This window comes from Juglans regia, chromosome 13 (assembly GCF_001411555.2).
Source record: "Juglans regia cultivar Chandler chromosome 13, Walnut 2.0, whole genome shotgun sequence".
NCBI lineage: Eukaryota > Viridiplantae > Streptophyta > Magnoliopsida > Fagales > Juglandaceae > Juglans > Juglans regia.
Window position 1 is genome coordinate 1522716 of NC_049913.1, and position 21415 is coordinate 1544130.

Here is a 21415-nt window from a genome sequence, read left to right on the forward strand (position 1 = left end):
ATTTTAAGTTGTTTGGTATGTGAAGTATTTTCAAAAGTACGAGAATACTTGAAAAGTGTTGAGGACACTTGGTCACCCAAACACAGCCTAAAAGCTCATGATTCTACCACTTTTGCAAGAAACTAAACTACACTAAATTAATTTTTTTTTTTTAGTTTATAAAATTTTATTAGGAGTGAATAATGGGGGCACGCATCCCGCTACCTCGTCCCACATGGAGAAAGCTCAACGGGGTCGGAATACGGGCATTTTCTTTTCTATCATCACTTCACTTGTACCAAAAATTAAAAAAAAAATAAAATTTTATTATTTATTTTATATTTTAATATTTTCGTTCACGTATAAGTTAAATTTTTTCTCAATGGATGGTCTAACATTAAAAATATTTTAGCCCAACATTTAGAATATTTTAATAAAATAAAATAAAATATAAAATTAAGATTCGAATTCAAGAGATTTACGTAGAGTCACCACGCATTCCATCGTTAACAAAAATAAATTTTATTATTTATTTTATATTTTAACAATGTTACGTGTTTTTCTTTGCTTTTTGTCCCTGTATTTTGTGTGCGCCGGGGTGATTTGATTCTTGGTTTTTCGTTAAGAATGTGCAGAAGAATGAAAACAGAATGGTTCCAGTGTCTCTTGCAGGAAAGCTTTGTTGTAGCAGATGCAAGACAACAACCTATTGTCTAACCAGACATTAAAATTTATAGTTTTGCTAACAGAATCAGGTAAAACTCTCGTCCTGTCCATAATAAAAAAGCTAATCGTGATTCTTTCTGGTATACCTATCTCATCATAGTGAAATGCAGAGTTTTTTTGTTTTGATAAGAAAAGCGGTTTCTTGGAAGGAATGCCATTTTCATTCTGTTAGACAATTTTATATGTTTGTTATATTCAACGCAACCCCATGTTCTCTGGAATCCAGGTACTACAGTATCCCTTGCACCTCCATAAGAGACTTCATCCTGGCTTTTCTACTAATTCCATTTTAATATATTCATTTTTTAGTATTTCCAATGGAAAAAAAGGTGCTTAAGCAACTGAAAGGTAGGATTTTGTAATCTCTCATGAGTTGTACTTGGCCCCATCATGAAAATTCTTTAGTAAGAATTTAGACTTTTCCGGCTGATAATTATATTGCCAATGATGAGTTCATATCTTCTTAATAAAATGAAGTCAAAACCCCTGCAAACTGGTTGGGTATAAATAGATGCTACTCCCCTTCCTCACCAAGCACCAAGCAACTCAAGCTTCTCCTAATATTTCACACTACAAAACAGAAGACCATTTTCTCTATGGAGCAGATAGGAGTCATTTCTGAGGGAGAATGGGTCTCTCTTAGTGCAATGCATACAGCGGAGGAGGCCGATTTTATGGTCCAGTGGCTTGATAAACCTTCAATACCCAATGAGATAAATACCTGTTCAAGCTTAGGAGTCCCATTTACTTTTTGGCCTTTTTATGATTCAACCATGAACATGGCAGGGCTCACTGAAAGTTCATGCATTTCTTTGGAATTCCCTAGTACTAGATTTTACAGTCTTCCATTGGAGAGTAGTTATAGTGGTGGTAGTCTGAGCCAAAAAAGCGACTACTTGAGTGATCCCCAACCAATTTTGACATCCACTTATAACTTCATGTCCATGGATTCAGTTCCTTATCTCATTGATGGGGATGACTGCTCGAACCAAGAAATGGTCAAGGGAGATGCAGAGGAGTCTGCTGGAAACATGCCTGAAACTGTTCTCCTTCACAAGGATTTACAGCAAAAAAGGAAAACAGATGTTCCAAAACCAGACTTGATCTCGGAAGTCAAAACTGACAAGCCATCTAAGAATTCTATGAAAAGATCTGAGTTCAGGATATGTAAGTAAAATTGGAAATAATGAGCTTTCCCTCTTATTACCATTATGTTACATTTTGCCAAGTGATGAAAGTTTGTTGTTTTGCCTGTGGACTATGATAGGAATGACTTGTATGGCATTTTCTCATATAATATAGGTTAATAGGAACAAGAGGATTGCGCAGTCCAAGAAAAGTCACATGCTTTCTTTGACAAGCAACAGAGAAAAAGGTGGTTGTCTTTGCCTTGATGGACAGAGCTCGAGCAGCTGCTCCTCGGAGGATGATTCCAACACTTCTCAGGAGCTAAATGGAGTGACTCCAAGCTTGAGCAGCAAAGAGCTTCCTGCTCTCAACAAAAAAGGCAAAGCAAGAGCCACAAGAGGATCGGCCAGTGATCCCCAGAGCGTCTACGCAAGGGTAAGTTCACTACAAATGCTACCACTTCACCAAACATCATTAAAAAAAAAAAAACTGCTGCCAATCAATATAATTAATAGGTAAGAAATTATTCCTTCCCATTTTGCAGAAAAGAAGAGAGAGAATAAATGGGAGGCTAAGAATCCTACAGAACCTTGTCCCTAATGGAACAAAGGTAGGCACTTTTCTATATGTAGCATCAATGGTGAATGGAGTTCTCGGAACTTATTCAATGGTAATGCAGGTTGATATTAGCACAATGCTTGAGGAAGGTGTTGAATATGTTAAGTTTTTACAGCTCCAAATTAAGGTAATAGCAAAACAAAATCCATCTTATTCCACGTCCTTTAGGTACTTGACATATCGCTATTTCTAAATTTAAACTTACTGGTCTACTTTTTCATTTTCTTGCTTGTAGCTCTTGAGCTCCGATGATCTATGGATGTATGCTCCCTTCGCTTATAATGGAGTGGACATTGGACTTGATCTGAAGATCAACCTGCCCAAACAACAGATAAGATAAAAGAAAGGTGGAACAGCTTTCTACATGATACCTGAAGAAGTCATTTCATCAGCTTGTTTGGATGAGCTATTATCAAATCCTTTTAGTCAAGTTTCACGAGGAAATAAATGGTATCATGAACATCTCATAAAGTCCGATCTGTTCTATCTTGTGCCCGTTTTAGAGTAACAGACGTGATTTGAGCTGAGTTCTTTATTTGACATTACATGGTAACTTGGAGGGATAAACGGAGGCATGGAACTGAGCCTGCTCCAAACTGGAAGTAACCAACTAGGTCTAGGAATCTGTCACCAAACGTAGTGATCATTGTATCTAGTTTTAGATTGTTGCAGGTGTCTCATGAAGCAACTGTTTATTTTGGTTCCAGAGTACTATAATTAATTGGGAAATGCCCCCTTATTTCAGTTATTTGTCTAACTACAAGAACTTGATTAATATACATCATCAGATCAGTTGATGGCACATTATGCAATATGTAAGATTAATAATTCACTTAAGTTGGCACATTTACTCAACTCAACAGTGATTGACCCAGAAAAAAAAAAAAACGCAGCGGTTGCTATTCATCATGTGAGAGCACACACACAGAATCAATGACAATCATCCTGCAATGAATGATTAGATTGGATAAATTAATATAGAGATCGCAAAAGACTGCTCCAGCTGTCTTAGCAGGGGGTTTTATGTATTCATGTCTGAGAGATTCAAAGAGATGAATTAGAATCACGAAGCTATCACATGTAGTGCTACTCCAAAGATTATTAGTAGGCCGGAGTTTACTTTGAATCAGTCGCAGAAGGCAGGCAGGTTTGTTTGGAAGATGAACTGATGAACAGTACCTTTGAGAGTATTCAAGCAAGACTTTGATAACACGTTACCGGGCTTCGATATATATATGTGTTTTTATACTGTTTATTGCATAGAAAAGTGCTGATACAACAAAATCAACGTAAAAACAAATACAAAAACGAAAGATGAAATTAACAAATGTGAGAGGTAGCCCATAGTTAAAATGGTTTACGTACAGTTGCAGCTAAAGTACTGGAATACACCACTAATTATGAGCCGAAATATCAGACTAAAAATATGCCTAGACGAGTTTACACGTTCACATTTCAAGTCTTGACCATCAAATGCTGATTCACAAGCTCCATATTATTCAATATTTCCCTATTCTGTTTAATGTCACTTCACCTTTTTCTTATCTTTTTTTTTTTGAGTAATGCTACATGTAGGTCCCGTATTTATTCACTTTTTTTTTAAAGTGATTGCATGGCTCTTACATGTTCACAACTGTAACTATCATTTCATTTCTTTTTTCTGTTTTCCAGTTTTGGTGAATTCCTGAATGAAAACTTCTTTGGTACTACCATATCTCATTGGGCAAGCCTAATTATTGAAAGCATACTTTCTTTAGTGCGTGTGTGTAGAACATTGAAACAATAGCGAAAATTTTGGAGTTGAAATGATGAACCAACTTAATTCAATTTTAAAATCATTCGAATTGGGGGAGATGTCATTATCATTATGTCAAATACAATTATTAATGGTTTATCATCAGCCCCACGTTCTCTCCATAAAGTCTCCTCACCAAATCCGACTCTTATATTCTTCCCTTTTATGCTATAGGGCACCTCTTTAATTTCCAGTTTTGATACTAACCAATAGCAGTTAACCTTTCCAGAAATATTCATTGACTCTTTTATTTATTTTTGCATTTTTTTTTTAAGTTTTTAGTAACATGGCGCTACAGGCCACTGAAAGGTTGCATCATTCTAATATGCTTGAACTTGGTCCCGCTCTGAGTTGTCCTTAAAGATCTGATATTGATAATTTGGGCTTTGCATCTAATAATTATTGGCAATCATGAGATCACCAAAGAAGTCAACCTTTTTCTAATTATAGCTGTCGAATATAAATACTTCCATAGTAGTTTCGTCTTGAAAAACAGAGATTTCCCGAGAAATGGAGTATATCAGAGCTATATCTGGGGAAGCTATATTTATGACCCATAATGAGGGCTTAAGCTTTGAAGTCCCGTCTACTTTTTGGCCTTGCCATGATTCAGCTGTGAACATGGCAACGCTAGGTGAAGTTTCGGGCAATTCTTCTGATATGTCTAGTTCTAATTTTTACACTGCCTCACATTTTAGTGGCAGTAGCTACTACATGAATGAGTCTCATCTAATTCAAAATTCCAATGGTAGCTCCATGTCCATGGATTTTTGTTTGGCTGGCATGAAAAACAGCAGCTCCTTTCTCATTGAACGAAATGATTGCTTGGACAAAGAAACGAGTGAAGAGAATGCAGAAGAGTCTGCTGGATATGTGACCGAAGCTGTTTCTCTTGACATGGATTCACACCCCATAAGGGGATCCAAGATGTCAGCTCCTGATTCAATCGTGGAAGACAAATGTAACAACTCATCTGGGAAATCCAAGAAAAGATCTCGGAGTTCAAATGTGAGTATGCAGCCAATATTACCTTCACACCAATGCGTTACTATTTTTTCAAGTGAAAGAAGTTATTTCCTATTCACGATGAAATCTTAATTTCAATAATGAAGGCCGTCCTAAAGAACATAAGAAATCTACAACCAAAGAAGAATCGTCAGCTTTCTTGGCCCAGCAACGAGGAAGAAGATGGGAATAATGGTCTTGTTGGGCAAAGCTTGAGCAGCTGCTCCTCAGAGGATGACCCCAAAGCTTCTCAAGAACTGAATGGAGGAGTGACCTCAAAATTGGACTCAAACTCAATAGGGCCTGCAGCTTTAAACTTGAAAGGCAAAACAAGAGCCAGGAGGGGGTCAGCCACTGATCCCCAGAGCCTTTATGCAAGGGTAAGTCCCCACAAACGCTTGCACATTGACCCAACTTTGTGGAAATTTTCCTGTCCATGAATCTGATTAATTGGTCTTTTCATTTGTATCTTGCAGAAAAGGAGAGAGAGGATAAATGAGAGGCTGAGGATCCTACAGAACCTTGTTCCTAATGGAACAAAGGTAAGCAGTATCCTCCATCTGAAAATATTGTTCTCCCAGTCTGAGGTGTACCTGAAATTCCCAAAATTGGTTCTTTGATGCTGCAGGTTGATATTAGCACAATGCTTGAGGAAGCTGTCCATTATGTAAAATTTTTACAGCACCAGATTAAGGTATTAGACAAGGGAATCCGTGTAGTACACATTGAAAGATCAGCTTGACAAAATGGTGCTACCTTTATCTATCCATGCTCATTATCTAATCCCCTTTCTTGTTCTTTCTTGTTGGGGTTCTGTAGCTCTTAAGCTCCGATGATCTGTGGATGTATACTCCCATCGCTTACAACGGAATCAACATTGGACTTGTCTGAAAATTACACCGCTTAGAAAACCATAGAAGATAAAAGGATAAGACAGCCGTCCATAGATCAGGATTCAGCACAGCACCGCATATGTGAAACAGCCATGGCAGCTACAAGTGGGGGCTTATTTGCGTCAGCAAGAAAACTCTCAAAGTCCTATTATCAAGGTCTATGAGCGAAACTGTCACAGATTTCCTAAAACTAAGTCCGCTTCAATGAGTTTCCTTCTGAGTATGACAGACATTATAATTTGAGCAGAATTTCTTCTTATGATCACAGTTTTGAGATCCACTGATTCAGATTGGCGGCCCAATGTAACACCATGTACATTAAAATGATTAATATGACAAGAACTGGTTATCTCAGTTGTGGATATTCTGCTTTAACATACTTTTCGGAGCAAACACAAATGTTTGATACGCAATTTTCATTAAGAGCCGAATATGAAAAGTTACAAATAGGGACATATTGTAAGTAACCAAGAAGATTGTGCTGTCGACTCTCTTGGCCATGACAAGCAGAATTTTCGCCGCCTAAGCATAAATTAGGGTGGGTTCTTTTAAAGCTTCATGAAAGTGACGGCTTGGCTCGTTTGTACATAAATTCGAGACAAAGCAAGGGCTTCTTGAACTTTGCCAACATTTGCCATCACAGCCATAGGGTGAGAAGACGGTGTCAAGTTCCGTTCATTCTCTTCATCCAGCCAGAAATTTTCTGTTTGTTTTCGTTTGTCAAGGTCTTTGAAATTCATGAAAATTGAAATTGAGGGGCATTCATATGGAGGATGCATGACGCTTCGAAACATGAATAGCTAAATATATCGTCAACCTAGGTGCATGCAAAGTGTCTGTCTCTCATATTTGCACCCTCAAATTTTAAAGAACTGACGTTTTACTCCCTCAAGTAACTAGGGTTATCAGATGCTCCTGATGGATGGATGTCCACTAAACGCATTAAGCCAAAATCTGGAGGACTTACGGGATACTTTCGTAGCTTCAATTACCTCTAGTGCTGTGGAATTATCCAAGCAAATACGAGAATAAGTAATGGCATCAATCATCTTTATAATCCATTTCATCACGACTTGTTACAGCATAAAAAATCTAAACAAAATATACCCATTCACTAGTAGTCAATTTCTTAATCACACAAGCGGTCAAACTGAGAAGACAAAATCAGAAACTACTTGGAATCTTTTTTGTTTTTTGAAGTGTCAATGAACAGTTTGTCTTATGTAAAATGTCACTTTCAATGAATATGAACTACAAGCAAAACTGAGATAATCTTTGTCCTACCGTGCCAACAGAAATTACCATTATCCTAAAAACAATCAAGTATAGGACATTGAAGTCATCCCGTCTTAAATGTTAAAAATATATAAATAAATTACAGATTCCTGTTTAAATTAGGGAGTGAGACTTTCCAGGTCGGGAAACGGACTTCCTTGAGGCTTTGCAATTTGCTTCCTACCCTTGTTTTGTTGTTCAGCACGATACACTGCTAACAAACAACATGACAAATTCTCTCCTCTGCATTCTTTTATTGTATAGCATATTATACAAGAATATATAATCCACTCTCAAAACTCGTGACATATAAAGATGGGTGTATCGAATCTACCTATGCAGGTTTGCCAGAAATCCTCAAGAAAAATGAAGGATGGAGTTTTCCTCTTTCAAGGATGTTCCTCGTTGACATGGTTTGGTACTTCAGCTTGACTATCTAGAGGCATATATTGTGCCATGATAGCTCTGATTTCTGAATCCATGTACGACTGCAGAAACAACAATGGAAACATCAACAATTTGAATATTTAACCCGACAGAAAGTAAAGCTTTATACTCTGAAATTTAAAGGCATGTTTGGACACTTGAGTATTTAGAATTTTGTTAATAGTAGTGAAATTGTTTGAGTGAATATGTTTTGTTTGAATTTTAGAAAATGAGAGAGAAAAAGTTGAATAAAAATATAATAAAATTAAAAAACTGTTTGCATATAATTTTTTAATATTATTTTTGTTTTGAAGTTTGTAAAAGTTGTATTGATTTTTGTGTTTGAATAATGATTAGGTAATAATTAGATTAAAAAGTTGAAAATTTGAAATTAAAAAGTGTTTTGTATTTGAGTGATGTTTGAGAATGAAATTATGAGAAGTTTTGAGAATTTTGAAAATTTTCAGCATCCAAATATGTCCTAATCTCCTAGAACCATCTCAAATTATAGCAATGTCACGCTCACTAAACGCCTTCTAATAGTTTTTTATAAACCAAAAACAAAATGGAATTCAAAACCATGCCAAATATCCAATTCCCTTTTAAGCCACCTTATGAACAGTAAACTTCTCATTATTTCGCAATGCTCATGTTGAAGTAAATGCTAAGTAAACAAACACAAGTATTACGAACTTCATTAAATAAGCTCATAATAATGTTTGGTGTGGCGATAGACCATTGAAGGTATGTTCCCGGAGCTGTTCAGAATTTCTAGTGACAAGGATGCATCAGTGTCAAACCCTTGGCAATGCATTAATGATACTAGCCAATAGAATATCAACTTTATTTGAGCTGCAAACAAGTTGAGAATTGGAGTTCTTTAGACATTCTTCAATCTATTGTACTTTGCCAGAAGGGGAGGTGTTGGCAAGAATAAGATAAAGTGGATTCCATCGAACCCAAGTAGGTTCAAGATCGGCACTTTTCATTCAATATGGCCAGCAAGTACTCTTTTTCCTTGTAGGAGTTTGGAGGAACAAAGCAACTTTGCAGGAGGCATTCTTTGTATGGGTAGCTGCATTGGGGAGAATCATTACTATGGACAATTTGCGGAGAACTTTAGTAATGGATTGGTGTTGCATGTGTAAAAATGGAGAAACATTCAATCACTTATTGCTGCACTGCAAAGTATCTAGAAGAATTTGGGCCCTGATGTTCAAGATTTTCAATGTTGCTTGGGTTATGTCCCAAAGGGTCATAGAGTTCTTGGCTGTTTGGAGGAGTCGGGATGTTGGCCACGGCAGTGTAGAAGCTTGGAGGCTTGTTCCTTCATGTCTGCTTTAGTGCTTATGGATGGGAACAAAATATGTGGAACTTGAAGATTATGAGCTTAATTCTTTAGCTCTAAAAACATTGTGCCCAGATGTCAGCTCAGAGTAACTTTGGCTGTCCTAGTTATTGTTTGGGTGCTTTCTATCATATACACCCTGTGACTTGCATTGTAAGCGTAGGCATCATCAATGTGCACAGGGAGTATAATTTTGATGATGAGAATTTTGAAGTAAAGTATTGACTTAATTTTTTTGAAGTATCAATATAAGTAACGTTTATCAAGGGGCCAATAGAACAGAACCCACTCATCTATGAAATCCAACACATGAAGTCAGGAAACATGAATATAATGCAACATGCTTACCCGCAGTCTGTATTTGTACACAAGATATGCCCCACCAGCGGCCATTGCCAAGCCTATCAATATGATCCAAACTGCAGTCCATGCAGATTTTGTTTCCCTAGCACTCTTACCTGCAGAACGACCAAAGAGACGTATTTATCTGAGCAAATAATACGCATCACATTTCGGGTGTAAAGACTAGAGTCATAAAAGATGGGTAGCTGGACTCACTAATGCATGTATCATGGTCCCTGATGTATAAAAGATCTCCACTGCAACTGCAGTCATAGCTCCCCCAGGTATTCTTGCAGCCACACTCAGGGCACTGACAGGCTTTTTTCTCTTTACATTCATCAATATCTGTGAGAAGAAAGAAGTTAGAGAAAACAAATTCATTACGAAAAAATCTGTCCAATATGCTTGACCTAGAAATGCCCTTTATCTGAATCAACATATCTCTCTCTTTTGTACAGGAAGAACAGAAAAGGTACAATTAATATTACAAAGAAAATTCAGGAGATTTAAAAGATCTAGAAAAGAAGAGACATGCACACCACCATGAGCCAGCATTCACTCATACAAAGATCTCAAAGAGTTAATTCCAAGAGTAGAAATCTCAACATTGTTAGAAGTGCAGTTCATCTGGGAATCACCCAATAAAACCCCAAACCACACTTTACAACAGAATGCTCCTTATTCCATGTTTCAAATCTTTCTGCTTTCAACCTCCGTATTAAATATTTAACCGGATAGACCAAGAAAAGCATAAAACCCTTCCACCATTATTGCACACTTTGCAGAAACCATTCTGGTTTTAGTCACATGGTTTCAACCTTACAAGAAGATTGGGTTATGCTCGAGACAGTGGTGGCAGTGCTGGCCAGCTGGACAAATATAAGAGGCTTGCAACGGATTAAAGCAGTTAGGAAGATGACCTCTATATGTATCATGTGGTGTTTGTGGCAGGAGCGCAATGAGCGGACGTTTGAAGACAAGGGGAGATTGTTGGAGGAGCTTAAAGCTTTATTTTATAGAACTTTATGTACTTGGGCCATTGCTGTTGACTTCAATGGCATGGACCTACATGATTTTCTTGTCTCTATTGCACCTTCTTAGTTAGGGTATACAGTTGGTTTCTTCTTGTGTATTGAACCGGGCTATGCCCATTCATTGATCAATAGAATTTGTTTACTTATAAAAAATAAAAAACCTTACAAGAAGAACTTTGGGTCAATCGTTTGCAACTTAGAAGTTCTCAGTTTCAAAGTGTTAGTACACTTTATACAAGTCCTGCCTATCTTTAACTCGTGTGGCCATATTGACCATAATTAGACATAATAATCCATCTAGTCATGTTACAGCCCCTCATGACAAAAGAATGATAACTATGGTTCTAGTTATGGAATTTACTGAGCAATCAACAACTATGGCTTTTAGCACCGATAAAAAAAAAAAAAAAGATATTGGAATTCCTTCTCATATGACTTTAGTTTGTAGAAGATGATGAAACTACAAATGACAATGTGTCTGTTTCTTACCTTCACAACTTTTGATGCCATCACCTTTAAATCCAGGAGGACATTGGCATTTTAGCTCCCCATTATCCTGTTCATGTAAATAATTAGAATGTGAACCACAAAGCCTGAGAGAGAGAGACTTGCAGTTACTAACCAAACAAGCAGAGAATGTGTGGCCATCTCGAGATTCATGCCAACAACCTCCATTCTTTATCTTGCACCTCCCAGGCCCACTTGCTGAAAGCCAAAAATAAGATAATTTAATGATGAGAACTGAGAAAAGAGTCTCAAGACATTCTCTCGACTAAAAACTAATTTCTTGATAACAAGTACCCACCCCAACCCTAAGCACTCCCCATCCCCACCCCCCAAAAAAAAAAAAACAAAACAAAACAAAATTCTTGTACAGCTCCAATACTCTGTATTTCACGACTGAATACCTTGCATGCATAATCTTTTGTGCATGTGGGTGCATATATTAATATGGACTGACCGTTGCTTTATAGAACACAAATATACAGCCACTTATTTATAAAATTTTATTTTTTTTATTTTTTTATTTTTATAGGTAATCAAAGATATTGTATTCATAGAAATAGGCAAAGCCCAGGTTCACAGAAAATATAGATGAAAAACGCCTAACTAGAGGTTACAATAGAAAGAAGAAAGTCATGAACACTAAGTCTGTTACAAACTATAGCCCTGCCCCTAAGAACAATGACTTAAAAAAGAAAACTTTAAGCTCATCCATTGTTCTCTCTTGATCATCGAAACATCGAGCATTTCTCTCCCTCCAAATACACCAACACAAGCATATTGGTACCAATCTTCAAATTGCCGCTACCTGAGAATCATCATATAGTCCTCTCCAGCTTGCGAGGAAATCCACCAATCTACAAGGCATAACCCAAGAGAATCCGACTCTTCAGAAAAAATCATCCCATATAACCTTGGCCCCCTCGCAGTGTAAAAACAAATGATCAACTGACTCCCCATGCTTCTTACACATACAACACCAATCTAGGACAATAACCTATCGTTTCCTCAAATTATCTGTAGTGAGAATCTTGTCCAAAGATGCTGTCCAGACAAAGAAAGCTGATTTTGAGGGAGCTTTCGTCTTCCATATGCTCTTCCACGAGAACATAGACAATTCGGAGTTCGTGAGCTTTTGATAAAAAGAACTGACATAGCAAATACCTTCCTTAGAATGATTCCAAAGCATCTTGTCTCTGGTGCCCCCTGGAATACTTGTGGAATATAATGTTGCAAAGAACTCCGTAATAGACTCCAACTCTCAATCATGAGCTGCCCTAATGAAGTCAATATTCCATTTAGGGGTGCCATTTGAAAAGACCAGAAGTTTGCCAATCAATGCCTCCTTTACTCTAGCAAGCGCAAAGATGGCAGGGAAGGTATCTCATAGACAAAGGTTACCACACCATATATCAAATCAAAAAGGGACACGCGAACCATCGCCTATAATAAAATGTTCATGTCCTTGGAAGGTCCCCCAAAGGCTTCTAATGTTTTTCCACAAACCTACTCCATGAGTGCCTCGTACCTCATTCGAGCACCATCCTCCCCAAGCTTCCCCAAACTGTGAGTCTATAACAGTCTTCCATAAGGCCTCCCTTTTATTTTGGTACCACCACAACCACTTACCTAAAATAGCTTGATTGAATTTCATCAAGTGACGAATCCCCAACCCTCCCCCAGAAATTGGGGTACAAACTGTTGACCAATTAACCAGATGAAATTTGAACTCATCCCCCAATCCACTCCATAAGAAATCCCTTTGTAGCTTCTCAATGCGGTTAGCCACCTTTGTGGGAAGCGGGAACAAAGATAGAAAATAAGTGGGTAAGTTTGAAAGAGTGCTTTTAATCAAAGTCAACCTACCGCCTTTCGACAAGTAAAACCTCTTCCAAGCTGCCAATCTGTGCTCCACCATTTCGACTACATCATTCCAAATCCTTTCATATTAAATGAAGCACCCAACGGTAAGTCAAGATACTTCATAGGAAGCGAAGATATCTAGCATCCCAAGGTAGTAGCTAAAATCTCCACATCGGGAACAACCCCCACTGGCACTATTTCCGACTTTGCAAGGTTGATGCTCAAACCTGACACAATAGCAAAACAAAGGAGTAGCGCCCTTAAGGTTTGGACTTGTCCAAGGTGTGCACCACAAAAGATAAGCGTGTCATTAGCAAATAACAAGTGAGAAATGATGAGATCGCCATTCCCCACCAAAAAACCATGGAGTAACCCACCGTCCACCAGGCCCTCAATCATCTTGCTAAGAGCTTCCATGACAAATACGAAAAGTAGAGGAGTAAGCGGATATCCCTGTCTCAGACCACAAGAGGAGTTGAAGAAACCATCGGTGATTCATTTACCAAGATAGGGAAACGAGCTAAAGAGATGCAAAATTCTACCCATTGTTGCCATTTCTGCCATTTCCCCCCAAAACCACATCTACCAAGTAAGTAAAGAAGGAAACTCCAGTTGACATGATCATATGCTTTCTCCATGTCTAACTTGCAAAGTAGCTTGGGTTCTCTAGACTTCAATCGACCATTCAAGACTTCATTCGCGATAAGTACCAAGTCAAGGATTTGTCTACCTTTGACAAAAGCATTTTGCGGCTTCGAGATTAGTTTTTCCACTATCGAACTTAATCTGTTTGCTAACACTTTGGAAAGAATCTTGTATATCTCATTCACAAGACTAATGGGGCGATAGTCTCTCACATCCCTAGACCCTACCTTTTTAGGAATGAGGGCTAAAAATGTGGTATTGACTCTTTTCAAATCTAGTATTAGAATGAAATTCATGAAAGACTTGCATAATATCTTCCTTGACCACCTCCCAACAATCTTGAAAGAAACTCAAAGTAAACCCATCCGGACCGAGAGTCTTATCACTTGTCATACCTCTGATAACATTGCTTACTTCCTCTTCTGTAAATGACCTTTCAAACCACCCTGCACTCTTGCTGGTCTAATGTGGAAAAAGACAAACCATCCACTCTCGGTCTCCAACTGTGCTCTTCAGTTAAGAGTTGTTGATAGTATTGTTCAATGTGATTTTTGATCACCATCTGATCCGAAGAAGCTGCACCATCTACCATCAGTATATCAATAGCATTGTTTCTCCTATGAGAGTTAGCCATCCTAGGGAAGAATTTCGTGCATTTGTCTCCCTCCTTAAGCCAGAGTACCCTTGATTTCTATCTCCAGGAAATCTCCTCCATCAAAGTAACCCTTTCAAGATTAACAACTACTTGATTCTTGCGAATTTTATCAGGTTCTGAAAGGGTTCTAGCCTCCTCCTCGCCTTTTAGACCCTATAGTTCCTCCATAAGGGAGCGCTTCTGCTGAAACACATTGCCAAAAACGTGTTCATTCCATTGGTTCAGGTCCTGTTTCAGCGCTTTCAACTTTTTTGCCATAATGAAACTTGGAGAGCCTTGGAAACTATAGGAAGTTCACCATTGTCTGACCCTGTCTACAAAACCATCAGTTTTAAGCCACATATGCTCAAATTTAAAATACATTCTACCCCCTTGGATGCCTCCATAATCTAAAATGATGGAGAAGTGATCAGAGCATAAACAGTGTAATCTTCTTTGAGCAACATTCGGGAAGTGTGACTCCCAATCGAGAGTTAGCAAAAATCTATCGATCCTCGACCAAGATGGACAATCATGGTTGTTGGACCAGGTAAACGTGCCTCCTGATAGTGGAATGTCGCTCCTATTCTGAAATGAAATCAGAAAAATCTCTCATAGCTGGAGTGATGTGAGATGCACCCAACCTTTCGCTTGGAAAGCAAGATGTGTTAAAGTTCCCCCACCCCAATGCAACTTGGTAGCTCCCACCAACTAATGACTCCCGTAAGTTCTTCCCATAAAAACCTTCTCTCCGAATCAATATTTGGGCCGTAAATACCAGCGAATGCTCATTTGAAGCCATCTTCTAGATTAACAAAAGAGCATGCAACCATGAAATCACTCATACACTCATCCACCCTTTCCACCACCCTTGTGTCAAACACAATTAGAACTCCCCCCAGAAGCTCCTTTTGATGGTAGGTAAGACCATCCGACATGTTGTCCTCTCCATAGGCTACGAACTATTTGTCTTGTAATAGCTTCCAACTTAGTCTCTTGTAAGCATATGATGTCCTTTTTCCATTGACGAAGTAAATTTCTGACTCGGAGCCGCTTATTAAGATCATGCAACCCCCTCACATTCCAAGATAATATTTTTGACTTCATGGGACAACCATTTTACCCCTCCCCTTACAACGCTCCCGAGTAGAGCTCTTCTCACCCCCATCCTCTTTCATTGCCCATATTAGCCTTTTGAATTCTCTTTTCTTTTTTTTGCCCGAAGCCAAGGATTGATCGGACTTGGAATGAGCATTCACAACCTCTACAACTATAAGTAGGGCCATAAATTCAGCTTCAAAATCCCAGTAAGAAATTCCTACCATATGCTTAATGTTCATCGTTCTCTGGATAACCCAATCTGACACATTGGGATGAAAGGAGTTGAGTGGAGTAGGTTCAACCTCCCCATTCCTGTTAGCCGTAAACAGAACCAAAGAGCCAGAATTTTCAAAAACATTGGGCTCTTCTGCCAACTCCAACCAATGATCCGACACCTAGACCCATTCCTTCGCCGGCAAGGGGACAGGAAGCAACTTAGAAGATGTCGGCGGCACTGTCTGTGTCACCACCAAGCCTGAGAGCTCAGCTAAAACAGCATTCGACGCCATCACCCCACTCTGTGACAATGTCAGTAGTGATTTCACCGCCAGAGCGTCGGGAGATAAGCCAGAGCTTGCCGGGGACCAAGTCTGTGCCACCTGGCGGCCCACCCATAAGCTTCATGTGCTCCAACAAAGCTTGCGCAAGACAAATGGCTTCATCGGGGGTTTCTGTCGATGTGGGTATCGTCGCTTGGGTTGCCAACACAAGGGAAGCCGTCTGTTTTTGTACCAACTCCGGCGTCGAAATGAACCTACACAGGCTCGGGTTTGTTTCTCTAGCCTCTGCCGACGCACTCCCAACGACCCTAGAACTCGACGATAAACCCACGCCCATCGACCCCTCTGGGGTGCACGGCTAATTCTGTGCAGATTTCGACAATAAAAAACAGCTCACGACACTACTCAGAATCAGCTCAACAACTCTAATCCCTACCGACACCAACTCCAGCACCCCAGACCTCACCGGCGAACACACCACCACCTCCGACGAACCCACCACCATCAACGTCTACTCCTGACCCACCGATAGGCAGATCATTATTTATAAAATGATAGGCAGATAATTCATTTCACCGATATATCAAAGAATATACTTTTTTTGTAAGGATGTATTGCCTTTTTTTGTAAGGATGTATTGCAGAATCTACACAAACAAATATATAGGTCTACAACAATAAAGACAAAAGTTTTAAAACATTAGCACCAATAAAAACCAAGTTTTCATTAAAAAATAAGTTCCATGAAACTTGCAAAAGCATCATATACTAGCATCCACGCTCCACATGCTTGATCAGTCACTAGATTATACCCCGCAATTTTCGCAAATAGCATTCCTTAGATTACAATTACCACTTCACCAGCTTGGTTAAGCTTGATGCAAATAGAAGCTAAAGCATATAATTTTACCTTCACAAGTGGTATAACCATCCCCTTTGAACTGCACACCATCCACCAAGGGGCATTCACATACCCTCCCACGAAATGTGTCCTGGGCAGATAAACACTACTGTCAGTTGAAAGATAAACTGCAACTGATAAGCGAAATTTAGAATTTAAAATTCCAACCAACTCAACTTAAACTCCAACCAGAACATAGGCAATAAAAAAAAAAAAGGAAAACTGGACCTAAATGAAATAGAACATTTAGTAATTTTTATATATTTTTCATAAATAACAAGTAGACACCCGACTAGCCTGAAGGTTTTGTTTCCTACCTTGCAGGCTGTGAGATTGGCTGATTTGTCTTGCCAGCAACCACCATTATTGTCCAAGCACTCATTTGTCTCCACATCTGGCACAATTTAGTCCATCCAGAATAAACATCACCTAAGAGATGCACTTGCTCTTAATAAAGCACCAAACTTATGGGAAATACTTACCACTACTCAAACAAACAGCTGGTTCAGTAGTTTCCTCAAAACCAGAACAGATGGCCTTCAGGACTGCACTTTTTGCCAATTTCCCTGCAAGAACATATTTTAGAAAGGGAACATGCAGGTTACTAACTAAGAAACAAATGTACCCAGACAAACCTCGATACTGTCGGTTATTGACAACAAGGGTGGGCAATATGGTAACATCACCTCTCGATCCTTTCCCAACCTTTCAAAAAATATTCGTCAAGCAGATACACATAACTGAACTAAGATTGCCAATTTCAAAATTTGCCTAAAGTCGGTGCAAATGCCCAAACACAGTTAAAAACTTCCTTGGGAAGTTAAAAAAAAATTTCTTACAAGTAAATTTTTTTTAATCAAGTACACAGGGTCTATACAAGAGAATAGATAGGAGATAATAGATAGAGAATACAAAATATTAAACAAAATGAATTGATAGGAAATAATACTTGAGCGTCTTGCTCTTCTTTTAGAACATGATTTTCAGAATCAGCATTTGGGTCCCCCATACACTTCTCAATGTTTTTTATATCAAGATCTGTGCATAAATCACATGAACAGTTAAGAAAACATTCATCATCAATTACCAATATTTGTTATGTAAGATGATAAGAAAAAATTCCATTACCAAGAGATTTAATAACACCATCGGCACAATCCTTGTTGTATCTTTTTTCTTTCATAGGACATCTAATTTGAAAATCAGTTACATAGTCCCACCACACCCAAGGCTTTTTGGTCTCATTTGCCACTCTAAAAACACATAGCTGCCTTAGGTTCTCAAGAACCACGTGTTTCCCTTCATAACCTGTGCTGAAGTCCTGTTCAGGATCAGGAGCACAATATCTTCCATGATTGATGCACTGGGACTTGCACTGTTTACTTAAGGTGAATGCCTGGGGGCAGTACCAAGTTATATAATGGGGTGTGAATTGAGTGTAACCACCTTTCTCAAGTATCTGTGCTGCACCCTTGAAATCCTTCACAAATTCCATCAACATGTCACATTTAACTCCACATTCATCATTACTGTTGGTCCATAGTTCATATTCCACACGGTCATCTGGATGCGGAACAGCTTCTCTCCAGTCAAGATTCACATTTATCATGTCCCCACCACTATATGCTTTCTTTAATGCTTGACCAAAACTTTTATCAATGAGTGCAGAAGGTATTGTTATGTTCTCGATGTATTTAGCCGAGGAACCATCCTCTTCTGGAGAGTCCATGGTAATCAATGCTTCTTCAATGTCATCTGCAACAAGAACTGCAGAAGCCCCAGCTTTTTGGGCGTTCCACACCTTCAAAGCGAAGAAGCAATCTGAAAAATAACATAAAAAAAAGTTAAGAATGGTTTTATGAAGAGAACATCCGAGATTAACTGAATGCAAAATAACAGAACTCAAGATTTAGGACATCAATGAAAACGACTATCAAACAAGAAAATGAATCAAATTTATACAAATGCTACTTCCTCAACTGACAAGACACAATAACTTAAAGATCAAGCATTGTCTTACTTAGAAAAGTGTCCCCTCACAAAGCACAATAATCCAAGTTCTAAAAAGTTACCTCGTCAATGAACCTGGACAAACTAGCTAAACATCAAAGCTTGGTCAACCAATACAAACTAACTATCCCTCAAACCTAATGAAAATAAGAAATTTTAATCAAAATTTGGAAAACATTGGTCTTTTACCAATATCATAACTTATCAATAGCTACAATCCAAACCATGGTAGTTTTTCTATCAGCATGTGTGATAACTCATGACATCTTTATCAAATCTCAAGAAAAATTTTAAATTTTAAATTTGTTCACAACAAATTTAAACCTCAAGCCGCAACACTGCATGCTGAGATTCAAAGCATTGACCAAAAAATAAAAAGGAAGCGCTGGATCCATGATCAATTTGAACGACGTAAAAGCAATGATTTCCAATTTACAAAAGGGCATCGTCTCAACAAATTGAGACAACCAAAAGGAGCTCCAAAGAGAAAATTGATCCAAATAACCAATAGGATACGTCCTAAATTAAATCGCACCGAAGTAATTGAACCTCAAGCCTCACAATAACAAGCAAATTAGTCAAAACTACCAAAATGTTGCCTCTTCAATCAACCAAAAAGAGCTAAAGGAGAAATTTTATCCAAATTACCGACGCGTATCTCCTCAATTAACCAAAAACTGATCAAATTGAATCTGACCTTATCGGACAAGAAAATTAACCAAAACCATCCAAAAGGTCTCCACGCAATCTACCAAAAAGAGTTCAAAATGTACAAATTGATCCAAATGGCCAAATGGCCAAATGGGTAACACCTCAATCGCCAAAAGAAAAAAAGTTGAACCTCAAACCTCAGAATAACAACCAAATTATTCAAACCCGCAAAAAGGGTACCTCCACGATCGACCAAAACGAAGGTCGGGAGAGCACCGGGCTTAGACTTGAACGAAATCCCGAACTCGTCGAAGCCTCTGCAACCCTTTTGGTTCTCCCTCGGGTACATAACAACTCCAGCCATGCTGCCACCATATTGAGGTATCCCAAAGTTCCCAATGGCACTGTCATGCGTGCCTTTGATGCTCTCCGGGGATGTCACCCTCAAGCTATTCTTCTCCACCACAAATCTCGCCAGGGATACGGGTATCAAAGAGACCACCAGAAACCCTAGGAGGAGTCTCAGTGCTGATCTCTGAAGCTCCATTTTCAGGTCTAATTAAGATAACGAGAAATTGGGTTTTGGTATTTAGATCAGTTGGTTGACAACAGAGAATAAAAGATTGTGCCTTTGAAACATGTAATTTGGAGGTTGTGGAATTTTTGTTCCGGGAAAATGGAAAAGTTGGGGTAGTTTTTGCTTTTGTTTTCCAAAAACAAACAAAGTGGTGGCTTTTGTCGTCGTCGTCGCTGTTGTTGATTTGTTGGATTTGTGTGCGTGTGTAGGAAAGAACTTGGGAAACCCACAAAAGATGTCCGAGTCTTGGAAGAAATCAAGCATCGACGTCTGTAGTTCGGACTGATGCGCTACAATATTATTTTCTATCTTAACATTATTTTTTAATATTCATCCTTAAAAAATGGATAAGGGAGTAAAAGATTAAGAGCAATAATGGATGAGAGTAAAAATACAGAGCTTAGGGAATCATTCTGATGCGGTATTACTTCTCGAAAACCATATGATGTTGTCTCCTTTTTTTTTTTTTTTTTGAAATAGATTTTTCTCTTTTTGGTAGAGAATAATAGCTGGGTAGAATATTAGGGTTAAAATTCTAACTTTCTACACCTAAAAATATAAAGTAATATTAGGGTTATTATTATTTATTTATTTATTATTTATTATTATTTTATTACTATTATTTATAAAATATCTGACTTCACAACCTAAATATCTGGATTGTCAACATTTTTGCTCAACACAGTGCCTCTCTCTCTCTCTCTCTCTCTCTCTCATTTTGTTGTTTTGTTTTTTCGTTCTTCGCTTTAAATATCTATGGGAAATGGCTTTGCATGCTATTGCCATATCTCTAAAATTCTAATGTTTCTTCACTTTTTTTCCTCTTATTTTTCATTCAATAAACTCGTGGCTAAAACAGCTTATCTGGTCCCAGAACAAGAACTTTCTAACATGTATAAATTTGGTATGTTTGTATACTTCCACGTTTCTAGCTCCATTTTTTGTTTTTGTTTTTGTCTTTTTTTATAAGTATTTTTTGTTTTTGTTTTTTGTTTATTTAATATTCCTCCAGCCAGTTTCTAAACTAAAATACCTCATACAAACTGTTCTTAGGCATCCTTGTATACTTATCTACAGCCAAGCACTAGAATAAGATGTATATGCAGTTTTTGTTTGCACGGTGAAAGACTTTTCCGACGTGTCATATACTCAAAATTACCCTAAAAAGGTTTAGATTTGGTTGCAAGTTCATTTTGTTTGGCTGTTTTCTACTACACATACGTATGAGAAATCATTGGATATTACTTAGATCTCAGAAACGAGGTAGACATTAAAGTGTGGAAGAAAGCTTGCTACGTCTAATATACGGCTGTCATCCATTACCATGGAGGGTGAAGTAACGATGAGAAGAGGAAAATCAGGGAGTACCAAACTTCCAATTGACAGACATGGGGACCCTATGAAAGTCGGTCAAGTTGAATGGACTTTAGTTGTCAATTAATCGCATGAACTTGAATCAAC

At 38.2% G+C, this 21415-nt stretch overlaps 3 protein-coding genes across 4 annotated transcripts; 2 read left to right on the top strand and 1 right to left on the bottom strand.

Moving 5' to 3' along the window:
- The first annotated feature begins 1301 nt into the window (after nucleotides 1-1301).
- LOC108979728 (transcription factor RSL2-like) lies at nucleotides 1302-2791 on the top strand. Its single transcript, XM_035684081.1, has 5 exons — nucleotides 1302-1817; nucleotides 2008-2268; nucleotides 2378-2443; nucleotides 2513-2578; nucleotides 2687-2791. The coding sequence occupies exons 1-5, from the start codon at nucleotides 1302-1304 to the stop codon at nucleotides 2789-2791; spliced, it is 1014 nt and encodes a 337-aa protein (XP_035539974.1).
- A 2208-nt stretch (nucleotides 2792-4999) lies between these two features.
- Nucleotides 5000-6463, top strand: LOC108979736 (transcription factor RSL2-like). The gene is made up of 5 exons (XM_018950472.2): nucleotides 5000-5254; nucleotides 5359-5631; nucleotides 5728-5793; nucleotides 5880-5945; nucleotides 6071-6463. Exons 1-5 carry the CDS (start codon nucleotides 5003-5005, stop codon nucleotides 6140-6142), a joined length of 729 nt encoding a protein of 242 aa, XP_018806017.2. The 5' UTR covers nucleotides 5000-5002; the 3' UTR covers nucleotides 6143-6463.
- A 960-nt stretch (nucleotides 6464-7423) lies between these two features.
- On the bottom strand, nucleotides 7424-20233 carry LOC108979735 (vacuolar-sorting receptor 3-like). Of its 2 annotated transcripts, XR_001994261.2 has the most exons (13): nucleotides 19618-20233; nucleotides 17845-18537; nucleotides 17666-17754; nucleotides 17352-17421; nucleotides 17199-17282; nucleotides 17034-17110; nucleotides 16726-16807; nucleotides 11192-11274; nucleotides 11059-11125; nucleotides 9752-9880; nucleotides 9542-9651; nucleotides 7754-7907; nucleotides 7424-7630 (listed from the first exon to the last, which is right to left on the bottom strand). XR_001994261.2 is itself a non-coding variant. In XM_018950471.2 (12 exons), the coding sequence occupies exons 1-12, from the start codon at nucleotides 19922-19924 to the stop codon at nucleotides 7809-7811; spliced, it is 1890 nt and encodes a 629-aa protein (XP_018806016.1). In that variant the 5' UTR covers nucleotides 19925-20233; the 3' UTR covers nucleotides 7424-7808. The 2 variants fall into 2 exon arrangements, 1 of the variants encoding a protein (XP_018806016.1); XM_018950471.2 differs by having other exon boundaries at nucleotides 7424-7907.
- Nucleotides 20234-21415: the final 1182 nt, after the last annotated feature.